The following is a 21,037-nucleotide window of genomic DNA, read 5'->3' as shown; positions in this document are numbered from 1 at the left end:
GGAATCACGAGGATCCTCTGCGGCATAAATCGGGCGAGATGCTTGGAGTTGGAACGGGCGGCGCGCCCGCACCAGTCTGCCCATCGCCGGGGAGGCGCAGCGCCAACTGCTTGGCCACCTTCAGCCTGGACGCGGCCTGGGAGGGACGGTAGCGAAAGAGGCAGGCAGCCCCGCGACGCCGGCGGCGCCCGAGGGGAGGAGCGATGCGAGGAGCCCGTCGGGCGCGCAGGCCACGTAGGTTGAGAATGATACAGGGAACAGGGGATTCTTGGAGTCAGGGGAACTTAAGTACTTTGAAGTCAACCAGCTGTCTTTGGAAGTCATTTATTACATGACATGAAAAATATTCATTATTTTGACTTTTGAGGTACAGCATGACACCCACTCAAATAAGTGATGGATCGTCTACTAGACATGTATCAAAGAGGATCGCCTGAAATCCATCTTATAAACATTTTTTGGCACTCCGAGGTCTTATACATTGGTGCAACATGTCCAGCACCCTGCAAAATGTACACTCAAGATTATTTCAAGATTGTGATATAAAATGTACTAGTCCATATATAACTACAAACTTCAGAGTAGATCGTATCCTAATTTAATTAATTGTGTTTTGGAAAAAACAAAACATTTTCCTATAGAACTTAACTACCTTCACAGTCGCATATGTTAGGCCGCTCGCGTAACTCCTTGTGAATCTAGGAAGAAACAAATGAACTAGTTAGAGGAATATAAAAGTAGAGGCAGTATTTAATGTATAAATATGTACCTGCTAGAAAGTAGGACAATTTTTGCTTAAGATAGTTACACGACCAGTTAGATTTGTTTGAGAAAATTGTGGTAGTACTTTAGAACAGATTTTCAACAGGCCCATTCACAACTTTCAGAGTCATAAACTAATAGCAACGTTGACATATATATAACAGAATTTCAGAAGAAAAATATATTTGACAGGAAAACATTCAACAGGAATATAACAGCTTAATTGTCGAGGGTGCTGTCAACCAAGAACCAACAGATCAAGTATAGTGACATTTTGGAATGAGGTATCTTGTGTAAGCATGCTCCTTACCCAGCAACTTGCCCACCAACGTACCATGGTCGCCAATCATCTACGATGGTCAAGTTGAGGTACCTAATCCATGCTTGTGTGCCAACAACGGTTAGAGAGAATTCCTTATTTGACACTGGGAAAATAAGTCGTTCCTTTCTTGGCCCTGAAATTTTCTTCGTTCCCTATTTGACACTCACTTCAATTTTTGTTCCTAATTTGACACTGCCGTCAAATCCGTTAGCTAACGGTGTTAACTGGCCGTTAAAAAGACGTTTTTGCCCCTAGAAAAAAAAACGGCGAAGCAAATTTGAGAGGAAAAAAAAACCTGCGCCTTTTTTTTAGCTGGGCGCATGCATCAGAGGCGGGCGCAGGTTTTTTTCCTCTCAAATTTGCTTCGCCGTTTTTTTTCTAGGGGCAAAAACGTCTTTTTAACGGCCAGTTAACACCGTTAGCTAACGGATTTGACGGCAGTGTCAAATTAGGAACAAAAATTGAAGTGAGTGTCAAATAGGGAACGAAGAAAATTTCAGGGCCAAGAAAGGAACGACTCATTTTCCCAGTGTCAAATAAGGAATTCTCTCCAACGGTTATGCCGGCATCGTGATCGCCGCTGCATGATAAATTAATTACACAAACAGTAATTCCAAATACTTTGATAAGCAAGTCAATAGATATAGAAACAATTTCCACTTCTTAGCTAGCCCAACAAACATTGCAGATATTGAAACCTCCATGACTATGTAGTAATCTACAATTTGCAATTTAAGGCACTGCTTTCCTGAGTTAATTACATGTATATCAGCGCCTTGTATCCTTTTGTGGCTAGCCTTGAATGGTACCCCACTACACTCTGGATTTCATAATTGTAAAGCAATTCATGGTTAGCTCGTTTCCACGCTCCAATTGTCCCCTGGAATAATGTAGAGATGTCCAATGTCAAAACCAAACTAAATGCAAAATGTGCCCTTTGTTTCTCAAAAAAAAAAGTATATACTGTGCGCCCTAGACTGCTAATACCTTGCGGACACCAAGGCTCTCCTGAATTGTTTCATCATTCCCCCAAGTGTAGGATAGAATGTATAAAGCTTGCTGCGGCCAAAGGAAAGTGTGGGTCAGATAAGCAGACAAGGACTTGTTAATGATGAATGGACAAGGGGATTGAATTAATTAAAGGATATGATCTTTGGAACTCAACTGTACATTTGGAACCAAGCAGTGCAGACTCTAGCATCACCCTACTCATTCCATCTGTCTCTGCTACAGTCTTGGGGCTCCACAGATCATCTTCCGGGCAAGCAGGATCAAGGATGTATTGCTTATTGATATCCCGTGTGCACTGCATTTTCATTATTTAGGCAGTAAACCAGTAAATCATGGGAGCCACATGCCCGGCCATTATACAGGGATACATAAGCACAATATATGGCCCCAATTGATGCATAGGCTACTAAAATGTCTGATTAATCGAAAATATGTGAGAAGCTAGTGTCATAAGCTTTGTTGTTTCATAGCCGGCCACCACAGGCTATAGTTAATAAAACATGTAATTTTTAACATCAATTTTTCTCTGACATGTAATTTTCAACATAACTATTTGTAATACTACGTTTGCAGGAGGCATAACTAAAATCATATATAACAAGACTGCTTTTGAATTATATCCAATATGTCATTTCACATGATTAATTTCCCAAATAAATGAGCTTTGTGTTACACACATGGAATCAACTTGTTGACGTCGGAAGTGATCCAAATCACACACCAGCAGGGCCTTAGACGCCCGGGCCGCTACGGACCAAAGAACGCAGCGATGATGTCACTCTTTCGCGATGAAGAACGGAGAGGTTTACAAGCAAACCACCAAAGGATAATCAATGTGCTTACGTGACGAAGAACCGGCTAGTTTTCAGGCAAACTAGCAAAGAAATCGTCGAAGCTCTCGCCCGGGAGGGACCCCGTCAGGGCACGGACGTCGTCAGGTTGCCCTAGGTCGGCCGGCAAGCCTAGGGTGCCATCCTTGGTCATCGAATCAAGGGATGAACAGTATGGGGTTGGAGAAGAGGGTAAAAGGGTTGGAGTAGAGGTAGTGGATTGATTTGATTGACGATTGGATAGACGGGAACTCAATCGGCCATGATCCTCTCATATATATAGAGGGGTGATCTTATCCCAGTAGGAAACCTCTTCAAGCCTTATTTTCCAAGTTTTCCACAAGTTTGGAACAGTTCGGATCGGAATCCAAAAGGCCAGATCCGAACAGGGTTTTTTGTTAGGTCTGTCGAAACTCCCGACTTGGGTCGGAACTCCCGACAGTCAAAACTTCCTACCTTTGTTAGAACTCCTGACGTGGGGATAACCCCAGACACCCGAGCAGGTTCCTTCAGGCTTCCCGGAACTCCTGACACCTGTCGGAACTTCCGACAGTCGGAAGTCCCGACTTAGGTCGGAACTCCCGACAATGGAACATCTTTCCGGGGGGGCATAACTCTTTTATCCGGACTCCGAATTAGATGTTCCATATATGTTTTTTGACCGTCTCAGCGAGAGAAACGCAATGGTGAAGTCCATTCCACATTTTGACAACTTTACAAAAATAGACAATTTTGGTTGTCAACATATGCCCCCCTGTTTTCAGGTGAATGATGCATGAACCTGAAAACACCTGTCAAAACAAAACCAAACAACGACGATACCCATCTCATCGGCTTCAGTAACTAAGGGCGATGTATACATCGGCCATTTTTTGTTCTAAGGGCGATACATATATCGTCCATTGCTTGGAGAGCACTTAGGCTTCTTGCCAAACACTTGGAAAGTACTTTTTCAAATACCTCCTGTTATTGCTCTTGTGAGACATTCACCTTGCAATGTCTTTAGCATATAAGAATTTTTGAATATGACTTTGATCACTTTGTAAGGACCCTCCTAATTTGGTGACCACTTGCCAAACTGATTGCTCTTCAATCCAATTGGTAGTATGGTTTTCCACACTAATTCTCCCACTTGGAATGATTTACTCTTGACTTTCTTGTTGTATGCCTTGGCAACTTGAGCTTTGTCTTTCTCTATTTCCTTGAGAGATTTTAGTCTTACATCAGTCACCTCATCGATATTATCCATCATCAAATCATGATACATAATAGTAGATAAATCATTTTGTTTAGCAAGTCTGTACGCATCTAAATTTACTTCAACGGGCAACATGGCCTCTTGACCATATACCAACTCAAAAGGAGTAACTTTTGTGGCACCATGCCTTAAAATGCGATGTGCCCATAGAGCTTCAGACAAAACTTCATGCCACCTCCTTGGATTTTCCTCAATCTTCTTTTTGATAAGCTTGATCATGGTATGGAGATGAATTGAGCAACTTAATCTTATATAATTTGGCAAATTCCCTTACCTCCTTAGACACAAATGATGTCCCTTGATCTATAGTTAATGTTTGAGGGATGCCGAATCTATGGATAATATGCTCAGTGATAAACTCAATCACCTCCTTGTGTGTCATATTCTTCAAAGGAACTGCTTCGGTCTACTTTGCAGAGTAATCCGTAGCAACAAACACAAAACGGTGTCCCTTTGAAGATGGAGGATGTATTTAGCTAATGAAGTCTAGCCCCCACCCACAAAAAGGCTATGGTTTGATGATAGGATGAAGCATAGCAGCAGGCACAAGCTAAATATTTTTAAACTTCTGGCACTCTTCGCAACCCTTGTAGTAACAAAAACAATCGGCCATCATAGTAGGCCAATAGAAACTAGCTCTACGCAATAATCACTTCATCTTCGGGACTGATTGATGCATACCACAAATGCCTTCATGGACTTCTCCCATAGCCACTCTTGCCTGATTTGATCCCAAGGACTTAAGCAGCAAGTCTTCAGCGGTTCTCCGATAGAGCTCATCATTATGCAACATATTTGAAAGTGCTCCACCGAACACTTTTATCAATTTTGCCACTTGGATTACGTAGATAACTCAACAAGGGAGTCCTCCAATCTTCTAAATAGGCCCCAACATCACTGGAAGTTGCGTCGAGCCAATTTGGTAGCTTTTCGGGCGAATTGACCGAGCTGGTCATAGGGGAGTCGGCTGAGCCGACTGGAGCAGTCTGCTTAGACGACTTGGTGGAGTCGGCCTGGCTGACTAGGGCAATCGGCCTAGCCAACTTGGCCAGATCAGAGGGGGAGTCGGCTGAGCCGACTAGGTCTGTACCTGCATGGGAAAAATTAAATTTTTCATTCATCGATTGTTCTTGAATATGAAAATTATGTCCACCGACGTCATAGCCAGATACTTGTTGAGTTAACATGTTGGCCTTTTGATTTTCATGCCTCAAAATATGCCAAGTTCGAAATTAGGCAAAATAGTCAATAATATCAAGGCAAGATTAAGACAAGCTCTTAGTGATCCCTCTAAACATTGAAATTCACCAGCAACTTGCTGCACCACTAGCAAAGAATCACCAAAGGCTTCAACATGTCATGCCCCATGGATTGCAATATGGCCAAGCCGAATAAGAAAACTTCACATTCGGCTCAAATGTTGGTGCAAATATAATTTTAATCGGCTTGATATCTCAAACAGCACCATTATAAGAAATAATGATTATGCCAACACCTTGGCCTTATTTGCAAGCCGATTAATCATATTGTCACATTCATGAAGTAAATCAAAATGCATATATCATGCCCCTCAGGCCTAAAAGCCATCAAAGTAAATTACATGGGGGCTCTTCTAACAGCACAATGGTTGCAAGCATTCATCGACTATGTTTTTATGCTAAGGGCGATATCAAAATATCGGCCATATGAATTCATCCACAAGAGTATACATAACCGAAATAAATATTTTAGCTCTTGATCATCGGTAAGCAAAATAATTTGATAACCCTCCATAACATAAAGATCCATACCAATGATCAAAATAATGAGCTAAGGGATAACCATGCATACCAGGGGATGAATTCCACAAAGGCATAGGCAGAGAGTATGGATAATGCCATGATCAATGATTTTGATGATTTGGTGCAAACCTCCAACTTGGCAATTGTTTATTGAATCTCCTTCTCTCCTTTATCTTGGTTGCACCACTTGCTTGAACATCATCCTTTTGAGCTTGAATACTTGCTTTGGGAACCCATGCCAAGCCTTTTTCTTTTAGCTTCTCTGCACTAAGCTTTTGTAGCTTGTTTTCTTGCCACTTTGGTCAACCGATTGAGCATATTGGTTTTATTTCTGTTTTGGACAATGGCAAATCTCTCTTGATTTTGGGCACTCCCACTTTCTTTTGTTCAGATTTGGAACCTAGAATATCAATAGATGATTTCCCCACTTCTTTGCGATCAATAGCCGGATTTTTTAGCAATGTAATCGGCTTTTCAATAGTTGAATTCAGATCTGAACTCTTCTTCTTTCGGCCATCATACTTCACACGGTAAACTTGCTTTACCGCTTTCTTCTTTGGTTGAGCTCCAGACCGATTTTGATCAAAACGATCTTTACAAGATGATGATCTCTCTGAATGTCTAGGAGCTGCATACTCTACATATTCTGGCCTAAAATATGGTGGAACATGTGCCTCTTCATCAAACCAGCCCCAAGATGAATAAGGATAAAAATATGTGGGTTGTGGTCCATACGACATGGGAATTGGCTACTCAAAAGGAGAATATGTTGCTGCTACGTGAGATCTATCTCCTTGCCGATTCCATTCTTGAGACTTACGCTTTGGAGGCAATTTTGATGATTGGACTTTCTTTGGCCGATTGGTGACATTTGCTTCTCCTATCTTCTCACATTTAGCTAGAAGTTCCTTGAAGCTAAGCTTCGGCCTTCTACTTCTTTGTTTGTCATGGCCTTTATCTCTATTAGCTTTACAAGCATCCTCCTTCTCCCCATCTTGACAGACATGCTCCAAAGGAGGATCCTTAGCCGATTCCCCTTGCTCAACAAGATCAATCGGTTTTTGCTTTGGTTGGAAAGATTTTAGCTGCCCCCAGCGTCTTCTGGAACTGTTATAACTTTGCTGTCCTCTGGAATATCTTCTATTTGCAATTCATCAACAACAACCTTGTCTTCACTTAAGGGCTCCACATCTCTCTCTTAGGTGTTCAAGCTTTGAGCTTTGAGTGAATCGGCTAATGCAAGCCGATTCGAAACCTATTTGCCATCAAGACCAACTAAATCCAATTGGTCCATTTGTTGAGCTTCAGAAAATCTCAATCGTCCTTTATCAATGGCTGATTGGATCACTCGACAAAACATATTGCAATTAGAAGTATTATGATCAGATGAGTTATGCCATTTGCAATATGTAAGCTCTTCTAAGTTTTGAATAGATGGCAAAGCATTGTGATCAATGATTCTAATAAAATTATTCTTAAGCAAGATATCAAAGACATGATCACAAAAAGTAAAGTCAAAGGTGTACTTTGATTTCTTTAGCCGATTCTTTTGTGGAGTTGGCTTTAAAATTAGGCAAACGAATGGATCAGTTTTATTATCAATCCATTCGGACACACCTTTGCAGCTTCATCTAAAAAAATTTAGCTTTGATGAACTACCACTATCGGCCTTGCCATATGGAACAATGTGCTGGCTGATATAATCTGAATTTATTTTATCATCAACAAGTAAAGTACCTTCCTCAATCGGTCTTTTAAAACTACTAGCAAGAATATCGCTAATAGATGTAGCAATTGAAATAATATGACCAGATTGGGAATTTGGTAAAGTACTTGTACCTTATGCCTTGTTGATTAGTCTGGAGAGGTGCATATCATTAATGATGTTGCTCTTCATCTCCAGAAACCAATCAGTAAGAGGGGTCAAATAACCCAGAAGCACCTCAACAACTGCAGGAACAGAGGAAGTCGGCTAGGCCGACTTGGGCGCTAGTAGTCAAAGCAGCAGGGGCAGTCGGCCTGGCCGACTGGGAAGTCGACTTAGCTGACTCAAGGTAGGTGGCAGAGGTAGTCGGCCTGGCTGACTGGGAAGCCAGCCTAGCTGACTCACGGTAGGAAGCAATCGACTCAGCCGACTTTAAAGTCGGCTCAGCCGATTCTGAGCAGGTAGGCAGCCCTCCTCTTTTGCTTGTAGGGGCTTGATCTCCATCAATGATGTGGTAATCACTAGATAAGTGTACAACCCCTTTAGCTCCTAAAAAATCAAGTCTAGCTATTTTCTTGCGTTTCTCATGCTTTTCTGTAGCAAGACTTGTTTCTCGAGATGTGATTGATTCGAAAGGGATATTGTGTTGTTCAGCTTTTGTAGTTGAACCCTTGCTTACATCCGAATCGATTCTTTCTTTTATGCCCACTAGCAATCCTCTTTTAGTCGATGACTCAACTGCGATCGGCCTTTTCTCATTAGTCTTTCCAAAGTATTCATAGAATTGCTCCTCTAATTGAGACCATGAACCAATAGTACATCAGGACAAAGATATAAACCATGCAAAAGCATTATCAAAAGTACTAACCGATGCAAGATATGCAGTATCATTACAGCTAGCAACACCAACATGAGAGCTCATAGAACTTGCAAAATAACTATTGGGATCATAAGATGCATTTGCAAGTTGTACCTCTGAGTGATTGTAGTAATATTGTGATGCAACACCTTGGTACTCCATGATTTAGAACTTGACCGCCTTCCTGAATTTTCCAATAGCAAGTGCAACACGTTGCAAAATAGCAAACGAGAACACAAGGGGGCAAAACTAGATGCGATCGGCCTTTTGGGCCAGATGCAATGGTAATGGCGAGCACGAGAAGATAGATCAGCGAGAAGTAAGGTTCGATCAGAGAGACCGGCTATAAGAGATAGCCGAACCAATCCTCCCCAGTGGAGTCGCCAAAAAGTGTATTGACGTCGGAAGTGATCCGAATCACACACCAGCAGGGCCTTGGACGCCCGGGCCGCTATGGACCGAAGAACGCAGCGAGGATTTCACTCTTTCATGGTGAAGAACAGAGAGGTTTACAAGCAAACCACCAAAGGATAATCAACGAGCTTACGTGACGAAAAACCGGCTAGTTTTCAGACAAACTAGCAAAGAAACCGTCGAAGCTCTCGCCCGGGAGGGACCCTGTCAGGGCAAGGACATCGTCGGGTTACCTTAGGTCGGCTGGCAAGTCTAGGGCGCCATCCTTGGTCATCGAATCAAGGGATGAACAGCATGGGGTTGGAGAAGAGGGTAAAAGGGTTGGAGTAGAGGTAGTAGATTGATATGTTTGACGATTGGATAGATGGGAACTCAATCGGCCATGATCATCTCATATATATAGAGGGGTGGTCTTATCCCAGTAGGAAACCTCTCCAAGCCTTATTTTCTAAGTTTTCCATGAGTTTGGAACAGTTCGGATCGGAATCCAAAAGGCCAGATCCGAACAGGGTTTTTTGTTAGGTCTGTCGGAAGTCCCGACTTGGGTCGGAACTCCCGACAGTCAAAACTTCCGACCTTTGTCGAAACTCCCGACGTGGGGATAACCAGTGGCGGATGCAGAACAGGATTGAAGGGGGGCTGGTCTCTTCTTCTTCCTCTCTCTCTCTCTCCATTTTTCTTCTTTCCTCCACCTCTTCTTCTCCCTCACCCTCCCCATATTTCCATTGATGCACCAGCTGTAGGGGGGCTGGAGCCCCCCTGTAGATCCGCCCCTATGGATAACCCCAGACACCCGAGCAGGTTCTTTCAGGCTTCCCGTAAGTCCCGACACCTGTCGGAACTTTCGACAGTCGGAAGTCCCGACTTGGATCGGAACTCCCGATAACGGAGCATCTTTCCGGGGGCATAACTCTTTCATCCGGACTCCGAATTAGACGTTCCATATATGTTTTTTGACCGTCTCAGCGAGAGAAATGCAATGGCGAAGTCCGTTCCATATTTTTGACAACTTTACAAAATGAACAATTTAGGTTGTCAACACAACTATCTAAGGAGTACTCACATTGTTGATAGCTTGGACAGCCTCTGCGCACGTAGCATTCAATGGAGGACTATATTTTCCACCACAGTTCTCCCTAGCGTTCTGCGGGTAAAATTATTTGTATTTTTAATGTGTGAAACATATATGATAAGGATAATTTTGTTTTAACAAAATCATGCATTTTAACTGCGTGGTTACTTGTTCAGAATAAGCTTAAAGTTTATCTTTAGAGAATCTAGGACCATAGTATGAAAGTGAGCTTTCATGAGATGATGGATGATTACCTCGTAAAGTTCATTTGATACAAGTCCCATGCCATGAAGAAATGGAATTTGGCCGTCTGTATCAAACTGCTTGTCAGTCAACGGGTTGCCAGCAATGTACCCCTGAGTCGAAGGAAAAAAAAGGAGCGAATTGTTCATAACTTCATATGTTCTATAACCAACCCAGCCTTGACAATTAACCTTCTTTATTTATATCTTATTGATTCTTTGAGATTCCTTATTCTTGTAGATTAGTTGATTTTTTATAATCAAAATCCAAATTAAATGTTAAGTAAATACATTCCCACAGTACAACATGCACGAAACTGGTATGTTCATTTATAAATCTTGATCCGTTAATGTACACTTCGTTTTATGTTTATGGTCGTCTGAATGGGCTTATTCCCGAACAAAAAGCAGAAGGAAAGAAACAGATCCCTATTTTTCACTAAAAATAAAGACCGTTTCAAAAGTATATAAATGGACAATGTTACTAATCTAGGTAACCTTCGGGGCCAAATATCTTAATTAAATAAGAGACATTTCAGGAGACCTTGAGACTGCAAAGTGCCTTTTCACCGAGTTCTATGCCTGCAAGTTGTAAACATGTCTACTGTTAATAGCAGCTCCATCATGTGTACTTATAAAATGGCTACAGATGTTTAGTAGACATCAAAATATATCTATCTGGCTGGGCCTAGCTGGACGACTATTCTTCTTTACCATCACCATCACTGGATAATATTATATTAGCACAAAACTTTGAGTGGTAGATGGTAAGTCTAAATCAAATGGCAAGTCTAAATCAAATGGGTGGTAGGTGGTAGTATGGCACTGTTTGGTTACTGCAATCCCTCCTAAAATTCTCGTCACATCAAATGTTTAACATATGTATGAAATATTAAATATAGACTAATTACGAAACTAATTGCACAACTTGTGACTAATTTGCGAGACAAATCTTTTAAGCCTAATTAGTCCATGATTTGACAACGTGGTGCTACAGTAAACATGTACTAATTACAGATTACTTAGGCTTAAAAAATCATCTCGCAAATTAGCCTCCATCTATCATCTATGTAATTGGTTTTATAATTAATCTATATTTAATGATCCTTATTAGTATCTAAATATTTGATGTGACATAAATTTTAGAAGCGACTAAAGAATCAAACACCCCCTATGTCTAATTAAATCAAACATTGTGGTTTTGATTGAGAGACATCATCTTTTACGACGCGAGTGGATTCGGTACTCTATCATAGAGTAATAATTGCCATAGTGTGCCTTCAATGTATTGTCCATTCACTCATTGTAGATCAAATGTGCACCCAAGTAAAATAAAAATCCCTGATGTACAGAGGGAAGCTTACTTCTATCAATTTCTAATGTAAGAGTAGGAATGATGAGACCACTGTACGAATCTCCAGCAATATAAAGAGGGTTCGACAGGAACCGGGGATGGTCTTGGAGCCACTGCACACAACAATTCTCTTTAGAGCAGAACATACAGAAGGTTGCGTGTTTTCATTTGTGCAGAACGCAGCTCTAACCTTTCTGAGAAAAATGACTAGCTGCTTCACTGCTTTGGTGTCACCGGTCTGAAGCCCTTCCTTGGTCTTGGCGTACGAGAACCCAGTCCCCACAGGCGAATCCACAAATATGATGTTGCTCACCTGCGAAACCACACAACTATATTGTTCACAAACCAAGAAACCAAGATTCAGAGGAGCTGAGGCGCATATGCTCCGTGAAATGGCATTGTTGTGGCGAACTGAAGGGACGCACCTTGGTCCATGTCTCAGGTCGGTAGAGCAGAGTGGGGAATCCACCTCTGTAGCCCTGGGCATCAAATTGTAAGGGTCCTATCTCGTAGGCAAGGCCGGAGATGCCGGAGCAGCCTGGGCCGCCGGACAGCCACAGCAGCAACGGGTCCTCGTCGGGGTCGTTCTCCGAGCGCACGAAGTAGTAGAAGAGCTGCACGCCGTGCTGCTCGTCCACCTCCACGTACCTGCATAGCAATACGCAGCCGCCAGCCCGCCCCCGCACCGGCGGTGAGAAGAAAAACTTGCGCGGTTTGCAGGGATCTCTGCGGCAGGCACCTACCCGGTTTCGAGGTAGAACGGGAGTGGCCCGTCGAACCCGCGCATGCGCGTGACGACGTGGCCGCTGCCGCCGGCCGCCGGGAGCTGGAGGCGACTGAATCGAGCGCTCTGGTTGGAGAGGTGGGCCAGAGTCGGAAAACGGGCGCTGTTCCTCCTTGGCCTGACCTTCCGGTCGGAGATTGGATCACTCCTCCGCCCTGTCGCTCAGGTATTTGGGCCGGCCCATGAGTTGTGTGCTGTCTGTTAGGGCCGAGCTTTTGTGGAGAAGCCGGTCCGCGAGGGACCCCAAGTTTATGAACCCGACAGGAGTCCCCGAGCCCCCGGACGATTCGGGCGGAATCGTCTAGGGGTTTTTTGTCTTGGCGATGGGTGCGCGCGAGCGCACCCGCGGGTTTAGCCCCTGAGCCCCCAGGCGGTTTGGACAGAACCGTCTCGGGGGGTTTTTCGTATTGCCAGCGGGCGAGGTTTTTGTTTTTGTTTGGTGGGTGCGCGCGAGCGCACCCGTGGGTGTAGCCCCCAAGCCGGTGGTTCGGGCAGAACCGGCTAGGGGTGTTTGCCAACGGGCGTGTTGTGCGTGTTTTTTAGTTGAGGCGGAGTTATCAACCAAGGCGTCGTTGCGCAGCCATGGTGTTTAGTCGCTTTAGAGATTGGGTGAGATGGAGCTTGTGGATCCTGGTGTTGATGCGCGCCGTGGGATCGGGTGAGGCAGTTAGTTTAGTTAGTTTGGGATCGGGTGAGCCGGAGCTCATAGATCCTGATGGGGCAAGATCGGGGTCGCAGATCTAGGTTGTTTTTGGAGCACAGTCGGAGCGTAGCCGGATGAGGCGAGATCGGGGTCACAGACCCAGGTTGTTGTTGGAGCGCAGTCAGAGTGTAGCCTGATGGGGCGAGATTAGGGCTGCAGACCTAGGTGTTTGGAGCACAGTCGGAGCATAGCCAGATGGGGCAAGATCAGGGTCGCAAATCTAGGTGTTTTGGAGCGCAGTCGAAGCATAACCGGATGGGGCGAGATCAGGGTCGCAGACCCAGGTGTTTTGGAGTGCAGTCGAAGCGTAGCCGAATGGGGCGAGATTGGGGTCGCAGACCTAGATGTTTGGAGCACAGTCGAAGTGTAGCCGGATGGGGCGAGATCGGGGTCGTAGACCTAGGTGTTTTGGAGCGCAGTCGAAGCGTAACCGGATGGGGCGTGATCGGGGTCGCAGACCTAGGCTTTTTGTGTCTTGAGCCCCCGAGCCTTGTTGGGACTTAGTAGGGGTCGGTGTGAGTTGTGTGTGTTACCCTATCCTCGGTTCCTCACAACTGGAGGGGCTGAGTTTTGTCGCTTGTCCCGATCGCTCGGGCTCGAGTGACACGCTCGGTGAGTTCACTAATGGGTATGATCGAGTGGAATCCGGGTCCGCCGTTCGTGATGGGGTCGGCATAGCCCTCTTATGACATTCCACTGCTCCTTTACCTGCAACCCGGTAGATGCCTGTGTCATTTCAAAGACTGACCCAGGTGGCCTAACGGCCTCCCCACGATGGAGATTATGTGGGCTTGGCAAGAGGTTTAGGATCGAACGAGAAGGTTGAGATGACCCTATGTGCCAGACTGGGCGAGGGCCGCACGGGGCTCATCTAAGTTTTTCTCCCCTGGCTCTGTTGCTTGCTCATGTTGAATGAGGCAACCACCACTTCGTGACGCAACACGGAGCGTTGTGATGCATTTCGCTGCACGTGCGATGCTTAGTTCCCGAGCCCCTGGGTGGTTCAGGGCCTGAATCGTCCGGTGGGTACGACCGTATGGAATGAATGTGCGTATGGATGTATGAAATGATTTATAAAGAAATAGATGGGGTTGGTAGTTTTTACCTTGATGACTTGAGTGATGGGGTTTTGGAGAGCTTCAGTCGGAAACGTCCAACCGGGATCCGTGCTCGTCGTTCGTGATGTAGTTGGCATGGCCTACATGGGGCATCCCTTTGCTTCCTACCTGTCTCTCAGTGTGTTTTTCTGAGCCGTTCGATCGACTTAGGAAGCCCGATGGTCTCTCCCGGCGAAGATCCCGCTCTGGGTTTTTCCAAGTCCTGTCTGGGGGTACGGAGAGCTACCTGTGTGTGGTGACATTTTGGTTTTTGTGCCTGGTCGTGCGATAGTGGTGAGTCATACCCAGGACACATTTTGTCTCACCAGGTGGCGTTCCGTCTGACCCGACGTTGTTCCATCGGTCAGTGTGCGTCCCATCGGTCAGGGTGTGTCCCATCGTTTCCCATCCGCATTGAATGGGGAAAGGGAGAGAATTTTTTGCTCTGATCTTTTGCCCCTCTTCAGCTGCCGCATTTCTTCCTTAAATAGGGGGAGGGAGAGGGCTCTCCGTCGTAGTCCTTTGCCTGTTCTCCAACTACTGTCTCTCCTCCTTCTTCCACCTCATTGAGAGTGCCTATATGTCGCGGCGGTTCCTAAGTGAGAGAGATGGTAAGCGAGGGAGAGGACTTACAGATCCTTTCATGAATCCAAAGTGCAATGTCAAGCTGGAGGCTGCCTAGGGTGGTGCTGGCCGTCTTTGCCTAAGAAGGGGCGACTTTCGCCGAAGGGGGTGGCGTGCTGGATTTGTTTGCGAGCCATTCTTCGGGATGGAGCCGTATGCAAAGGGGAAGTTGCCTAGGATCGTGCTGGTGGAGGGTTCCATGCCTGCAGCTGCTCAGGTTGGCCAGTTCATAAAGTTTAATGAGATCTCTTCTAGCCATGGTGGCCATACTTCGGTGGCGGCGTCCATGCCTAGGAGCTGCCTCGACTACATGAGAAGGTCCGAAGCCCCATGCTCTTCTGCTGAGCATCTATGGGTGCGGCGCTCGCCGAAGTTGAGAGCAGAACCGGGCAGGGGCCCCTGTAGCGATGGTTATGTCTGACGGCGAGTGCCATTTTCCTTTGGCGTCATGTGATGTCGTCGAGTGGCCGTAGTAGTATTTGGAATGGAAGTAGTTTTTTAGCAAAAAAAATGTAATAGTTGAGTTCGTGGGTGAGCCCCTGTGTGAACAGTTTTTGTATCAATGAATACATCAGTCCTATTCTTTATGATAGAATCACTATCCATTCCTTGTTTTTATCCTGGCGTAGCTATTGTTTTTGTCCTTTCTTTTTTGCACCTGCCCGTTAGTTTTGTAGGTTGTAGCTTTTTTAAGAACCTGGGCATGGCCCACGGGGCTCGGTTGCTCGTAACCGTAGGTCATGGTGGGGTGCGTTCAGTTAGGAGTAAGAACAAAGTTACGTAGGACAGTCAAAGGAAAAGGAATGCGCTTCCATTCAGGGACAAAGTTGTTTACCATGTGACAATAAAAAAGAGAGGTAATATTTGGTATTATACCCTCATGTAGCCCCCGAGTGACCTGGGCTAAAACTATTCGGGTAGGGGTGCTTTACAGGAGCAAGTGTTGACTAAAAAAGCGGTAAGACCAAATTTTAGGGGGGAAATAACGTAGCTGTTCAATGTTCCAAGTATTGGTGAGAACATTGCCGTTGTTGTCCTCCAGTCGGTAGGTGCCTGGTCGGATTACTTCGGTCATCATATAGGATCCTTCCCATGGTGGAGAGAGTTTGTGTTTTTTCTTTATCGATTGGGTCCTCCGGAGTACGAGATCGCCAACTTTGAGGATTCTTCCCCTGATCTTTCTTTCGTGGTACCTACAGAGAGTTTGCTGAGAGCGAGCGAAGCGGATGATGGTCATCTCACAGGCTTCCTCGAGCAGGTCGACTGCGTCTTGCTGAGCCTCCATGGCTCAGTCGCGGTCAAAAGCCTTCACTCTTGGGGTGCCATGGTCGAGGTTGGAGGGCAACTCTGCCTCAGCTCCGTAAGCCAGGAAGAAGGGTGTGAACCCTATGGATCAGTTTGGGGACATTCTCAGGCTCCAGAGAATTGCTGGGACCTCTGCCACCCATCGTCTGGTGTATTTGTCGAGTCGGTCAAAGATGCGTGACTTGAGTCCTTGGAGGACCATGCCATTGGCACGCTCGACCTGACCATTGGTTCGTGGATGTCCGACCGAGGCCCAGTCAATCCTAATGTTGTATCCATCACTAAAGTCTAGGAACTTCTTTCTAGTGAAGTTAGTTCCATGGTCAGTGATGATACAGTTAGGAATGCCGAACTAGTAGATAATGTCGAGGAAGAATTTGACCGTCTCTTCTGAGCGGATGTTGGTGATGGGCTTGGCCTCTATCCACTTGGTGAACTTGTCAACTACTACGAGAAGGTGAGTGAAACCGCCTGGGCCCTTTTTGAGGGGCCCTACCATGTCGAGGCCCCAGACCACGAATGGCTAGGTGATGGGGATGGTTTGGAGCTCCTATGCTGGCAAATGTGTTTGCCGAGCATAGAACTGGCATCCTTCACATCTGCAGACAACCTCCTCTGCATCTCGTAGCGCGGTGGGCTAGTAAAAACCTTGGCAAAATGCTTTTCTGACCAGCAACCTTGGGGCCACATGATATCCACAAATCCTGGCATGGACCTCGAGGAGGAGCTGCTTCCCTTGGTCGGTGGGGATGCACTTCATGAGCACTCCTGATGGACTCCGTTTGTAGAGTACGTCACCGAGTGCAATGAAGGTTTTGGCGCATCGAGCGATCAGTCGAGCTTTAGTCCTTTTGGGTGGGAGAACCTCCTTGAGGAGGTAGGCGAGTAGCAGCGCTCGCCAGTTGGTTTGATCGAGTGCCAATATAGCAACATCGGCGGGTGACGCCATCATGGAGGTACTGGATCAGAGCCCCCAAGCGCTGGCTTGGTGCCGAGATCGGAGCCCCCGGGCGCTGGCCTGGCGTCAGGGTGTGTCTAGGTCGGACCTTCCCGAACACGGGTGGATGGCTTGTGGAGGTCGTTGATGAAGATCCTGCTTAGGGACGGGTCTCTCCTGGCGGCCAATTTTGCGAGAAAATCCGTGGCATCATTGTCCTTTCGGGGGACATGGTGTAGCTCAATCCCCTAGAATTTGTCCTCGAGCTTGCGCACCTCTTGGCAGTACACTGCCATGAGGGGGCTTTTGCAGGAGGATTCCTTCATGACTTGATCAATGACCAACTCTAAGTCACCGCGAACGTAGAGTCGCGTAGCGCCGAGCTCGATGGCGATGCGTAGTCTGTTGATGAGGGCCTCATATTCCACGGTGTTGTTTGAGGCCAAAAAATGGAGGCGGATGGCATAGCGGAGTCTACTCCTGTCTGGGGAGATTAGAACCACTCCAGCCCTCGAGCCGAGCGCCATTATGGACCCGTCGAAGTACATTGTCTAGTACTCGTGGGTGACGTCTGGGGTCGGTAGCTGGACCTCCGTCCATTTAGTGACAAAATCCGCGAGAGCCTGAGACTTTATAGCGGTACGAGGGGTCTACCTGATGTCATGGCCCATGAGTTCAAGTGCCCACTTGGAGATCCAGTGGGTATGAGCGGTGTCGCGGTTGCGGATGATGTCTTCGAGCGGGTATGAAGTGACAACCGCAACTTCATGGTCGGTGAAGTAGTGTAGGAGCTTCCTAGTCGCCATTAGCATGGTGTATAGGAGTTTCTGCACCTAGGGGTACCAGACCTTAGGGTCGGTAAGTACCTCTCCGATGAAGTACACAGGTCGCTGTACCTTGAGCTGGTGTCCCGGCTCCTCCCTTTCGACGACCAGGGCAGCACTCACCGCATGGTTGCTTGCCACAACATAAAGTAGGAGGGGTTCTCTTTCAGGAGCGATGAGGATTGGGGCCGACATCAGGGATGCTTTGAGGCTTTCGAGAGCCTGCTAGGCTTCCTCAGTCTAGACAAAGGCATCCATCCTTTTGAGGTGCTTATAGAGTGGCATCCCCCGTTCACCGAGCCGGGAGATAAAGCGGCTCAGGGCAGCCAGATAGCTGGTGAGCCTTTGTATGCCCTTGACGTTGCGTATGGGGCCTATGTTGGAGATGGTCGTGATCTTTTTGGGGTTGGCCTCGATGCCGCGCTCGGACATGATGTATCTAAGCAGCTTCCCCTTTGGAACCCCAAAAACACATTTTTTAGGATTCATCTTGATGTTGAACCTTCGGAGGTTCACGAATGTCGCGGCCAAGTTTGTGATCAGGTCGCAAGCTTGAGCTGTTTTGACCACTATGTCATCAACATAGACGGCGATTGTTGGTTTCGATCGCTTGGCTTGATCAGGCTGATCGAGCGGGTCAATTTGGTCAGCAAAGCATTGCTGCATGCACCTTTGGTAGGTGGCGCCAGCGTTCTTCAAGCCAAAAGGCATGGTCATGTAGTAGTACGAACCATACAGGGTGATGAACGAGGTTGCGAGCTGATTGGATTCTTTCATCGTGGTCTGGTGATAGCCTGAGTAGGCATCCAGAAAGGAGAGGATCTCGTAACCTGAGGTGGAGTCAACTATCTGGTCTATGCGCGGCAAAGGAAAGTGATCCTTTGGACACGCTTTGTTGAGGCTAGTGTAATCAATGCACATTCTCCACTTTCTGGTCTTCTTTTTAACAAGAACGGGATTGGCAAGCCAGTCGGAGTGGAATACCTCTCTGATGAATCCGGCTGCCAGGAGTTTGGCAATCTCTTCGCCTATTGCCCTGTGTCTCTTGTCGTCGAAGTGACGTAGGAGCTACTTGGTGGGCTTCAAGCCCGAGATGATGCGTAGTGCGTGCTCGACGACCTCCCGCGGTATACCCGACATGTCAGAAGGTTGTCATGCTAAGACATCGCTATTGGCACGTAGGAAGTTGATGAGCTCGTATTCCTATTTGGTTGGGAGCTGGGTCCCGATCCGCACTGTCTTGGTTGGGATGGTGGGGTCGATACCCACCGCCTTGGTTTCCTCGAGCGGGCGGAAGGCCGTCAAGGAGGTTAGTTTGTTATAGTCTGGGACTGCTGGGGTTGATGACTCCCCGAGCCATGGGAGCTCGGACGAGTTGATGACCACGGTGGCAAGCTCGAAATGCTCACGGTCTCACGTGAAGGCATGCGAGAAGGCAATACTTATAGTGATGATGTTGTTTGGTCCCGGCATCTTTAGCTTGAGGTAGGTGTAATTGGGGATCACCATGAATTTGGCGTAGCATGGACGCCCCAAGATTGCGTGGTAGGACCCTAGAAAGTCCACCACTTCGAAGGTGAGGACCTTCGAGTGGAAGTTGGCTCATTTGCCAAACATGATGGGCAGATCGATCTGCCCGAGTGGGTATGTCTGCGCTCCTAGGATCACCCCGTGGAAGGGAGAACCCGCTAGGCGGAGTTCTAACCGGGGAATGCGCATGGCATCGAGGGTGTCGACGTAGAGAATGTTGAGGCCATTGCCTCCATCCATCAGTACCTTGGTGTCAGTGCAGGACCCACGGGATACCTCGCAAGGAAGGGAGAAGACCTAGTCTAATTGGGATTCTTCCCCTGTAATCTTAGTAGCAGTATTACTCTGTAATCCTACTAGGAACTCTCATTGTAAACCGACTAGGACTCTAGCCTCCTGACTATATAAAGGAGGGTAGGGTTCCTTAAATAAGGGAGGACAACAATTGTACAATAGGACACTTGATAATCAATCCAACGCAAAGGCTAACGCCGACTGGATGTAGAGCTATTACTCAATCATTGATCGAGGGTCCGAACTAGGATAAATCGACTGTCTCTTGCGTTAACCGTCGAGTTCTGCATACGCCGAAGTCTGAACATACTACCCCGAGTACCCCCATGGCAGGCTATCAATGGTCAAACATCGATAGCTAGCGCGCTAGGTAGGGGCTTTTGGTGACTTTGCATCCGAGAGCTCGATGGACCTCAACAACATGATCTTCCTAAAGGGATCAATCTTCATCTTCGGTTCATGGATCTACAAGGCAGGCGATGATGGAAGGCTCCAAGGCCGTCTCCTCGAAGATTCAGATCATCATCAGGACTCTTTTAGTTCGACGATAATGACAAATCAACTTGTTGAAAGATTCGCATAGCTCGCAATTTCCAATCCAACTTGGATTCCGCGACTTCACGCATCTGATTTGAACTTAAGTTCCGCTTTCGAGACGAAGTCTTACTCGAGTTCTTTTGGAAAACTGAGTTCTTTTCTAACAAAGCTCTAGAACATGACATCAACCTATCAAGAATACTACTCAGAGTTTATTGAAAATACTTCAAAGAAGTTGGGTCCTCTCCTGTTTGGACTCCACAGCATGGCAACACCTTATCAGACATGGCCCGAAGGATACACTTATCCCATGCTTAGAATGCCACTGAAGGGAGCTCAGGAAGGTCTCGTTTTAACCATAACATCTCAAGACTACATCATTCACTGGCCAGGTACTGTTCCTAAGGACGACGGCACCCAACTAGTCGATGATACGACAACAGCGATTCTACCCTACCAAGAAGGAGATTCGATCTATGACCTTGAAACCTATACTGAAGTTATCAATAGCTCTGACTATACGGAAGTCAACGATGATGATAGAACAACTCACGCTAGAGAAGTATTGATGATTCGCCGTCCTCGATCGCCATTGATCCCCCTAGAAACACCTGATGTAAGGTCTTCAGATGAATCCAAACCCAACATATCGCCATTTATCTAGGGGCGCGATGGTGAGACTGAAAGTCAAAGGCAAGCGAGAGAAAGAAAGAATAAATTGAAACAAGGACGTCAATGTCGTGCTAAGCAGCGAAAGGACACTTGGATCAAATATGAGTCAGATCTAGTCGA

General features: G+C 46.5%; 1 protein-coding gene across 1 annotated transcript; it reads right to left on the bottom strand.

Annotated features, from left to right (window-relative positions):
• Window positions 1-319: 319 nt before the first annotated feature.
• On the bottom strand, window positions 320-12,480 carry LOC136493519 (serine carboxypeptidase-like 7). Its single transcript, XM_066489621.1, has 14 exons — window positions 12,354-12,480; window positions 12,036-12,258; window positions 11,801-11,923; window positions 11,621-11,723; window positions 10,801-10,838; window positions 10,269-10,370; window positions 10,006-10,086; window positions 2,250-2,390; window positions 2,072-2,143; window positions 1,846-1,964; window positions 1,645-1,664; window positions 1,073-1,166; window positions 653-698; window positions 320-503 (listed from the first exon to the last, which is right to left on the bottom strand). The coding sequence occupies exons 1-14, from the start codon at window positions 12,395-12,397 to the stop codon at window positions 420-422; spliced, it is 1,290 nt and encodes a 429-aa protein (XP_066345718.1). The 5' UTR covers window positions 12,398-12,480; the 3' UTR covers window positions 320-419.
• Window positions 12,481-21,037: the final 8,557 nt, after the last annotated feature.

Source organism: Miscanthus floridulus, chromosome 11, assembly GCF_019320115.1.
Source record: "Miscanthus floridulus cultivar M001 chromosome 11, ASM1932011v1, whole genome shotgun sequence".
Classification (NCBI taxonomy): domain Eukaryota; kingdom Viridiplantae; phylum Streptophyta; class Magnoliopsida; order Poales; family Poaceae; genus Miscanthus; species Miscanthus floridulus.
The sequence above is the reverse complement of the archived record's forward strand: the minus strand, read 5'-3'. Positions and strand labels throughout refer to the sequence as shown.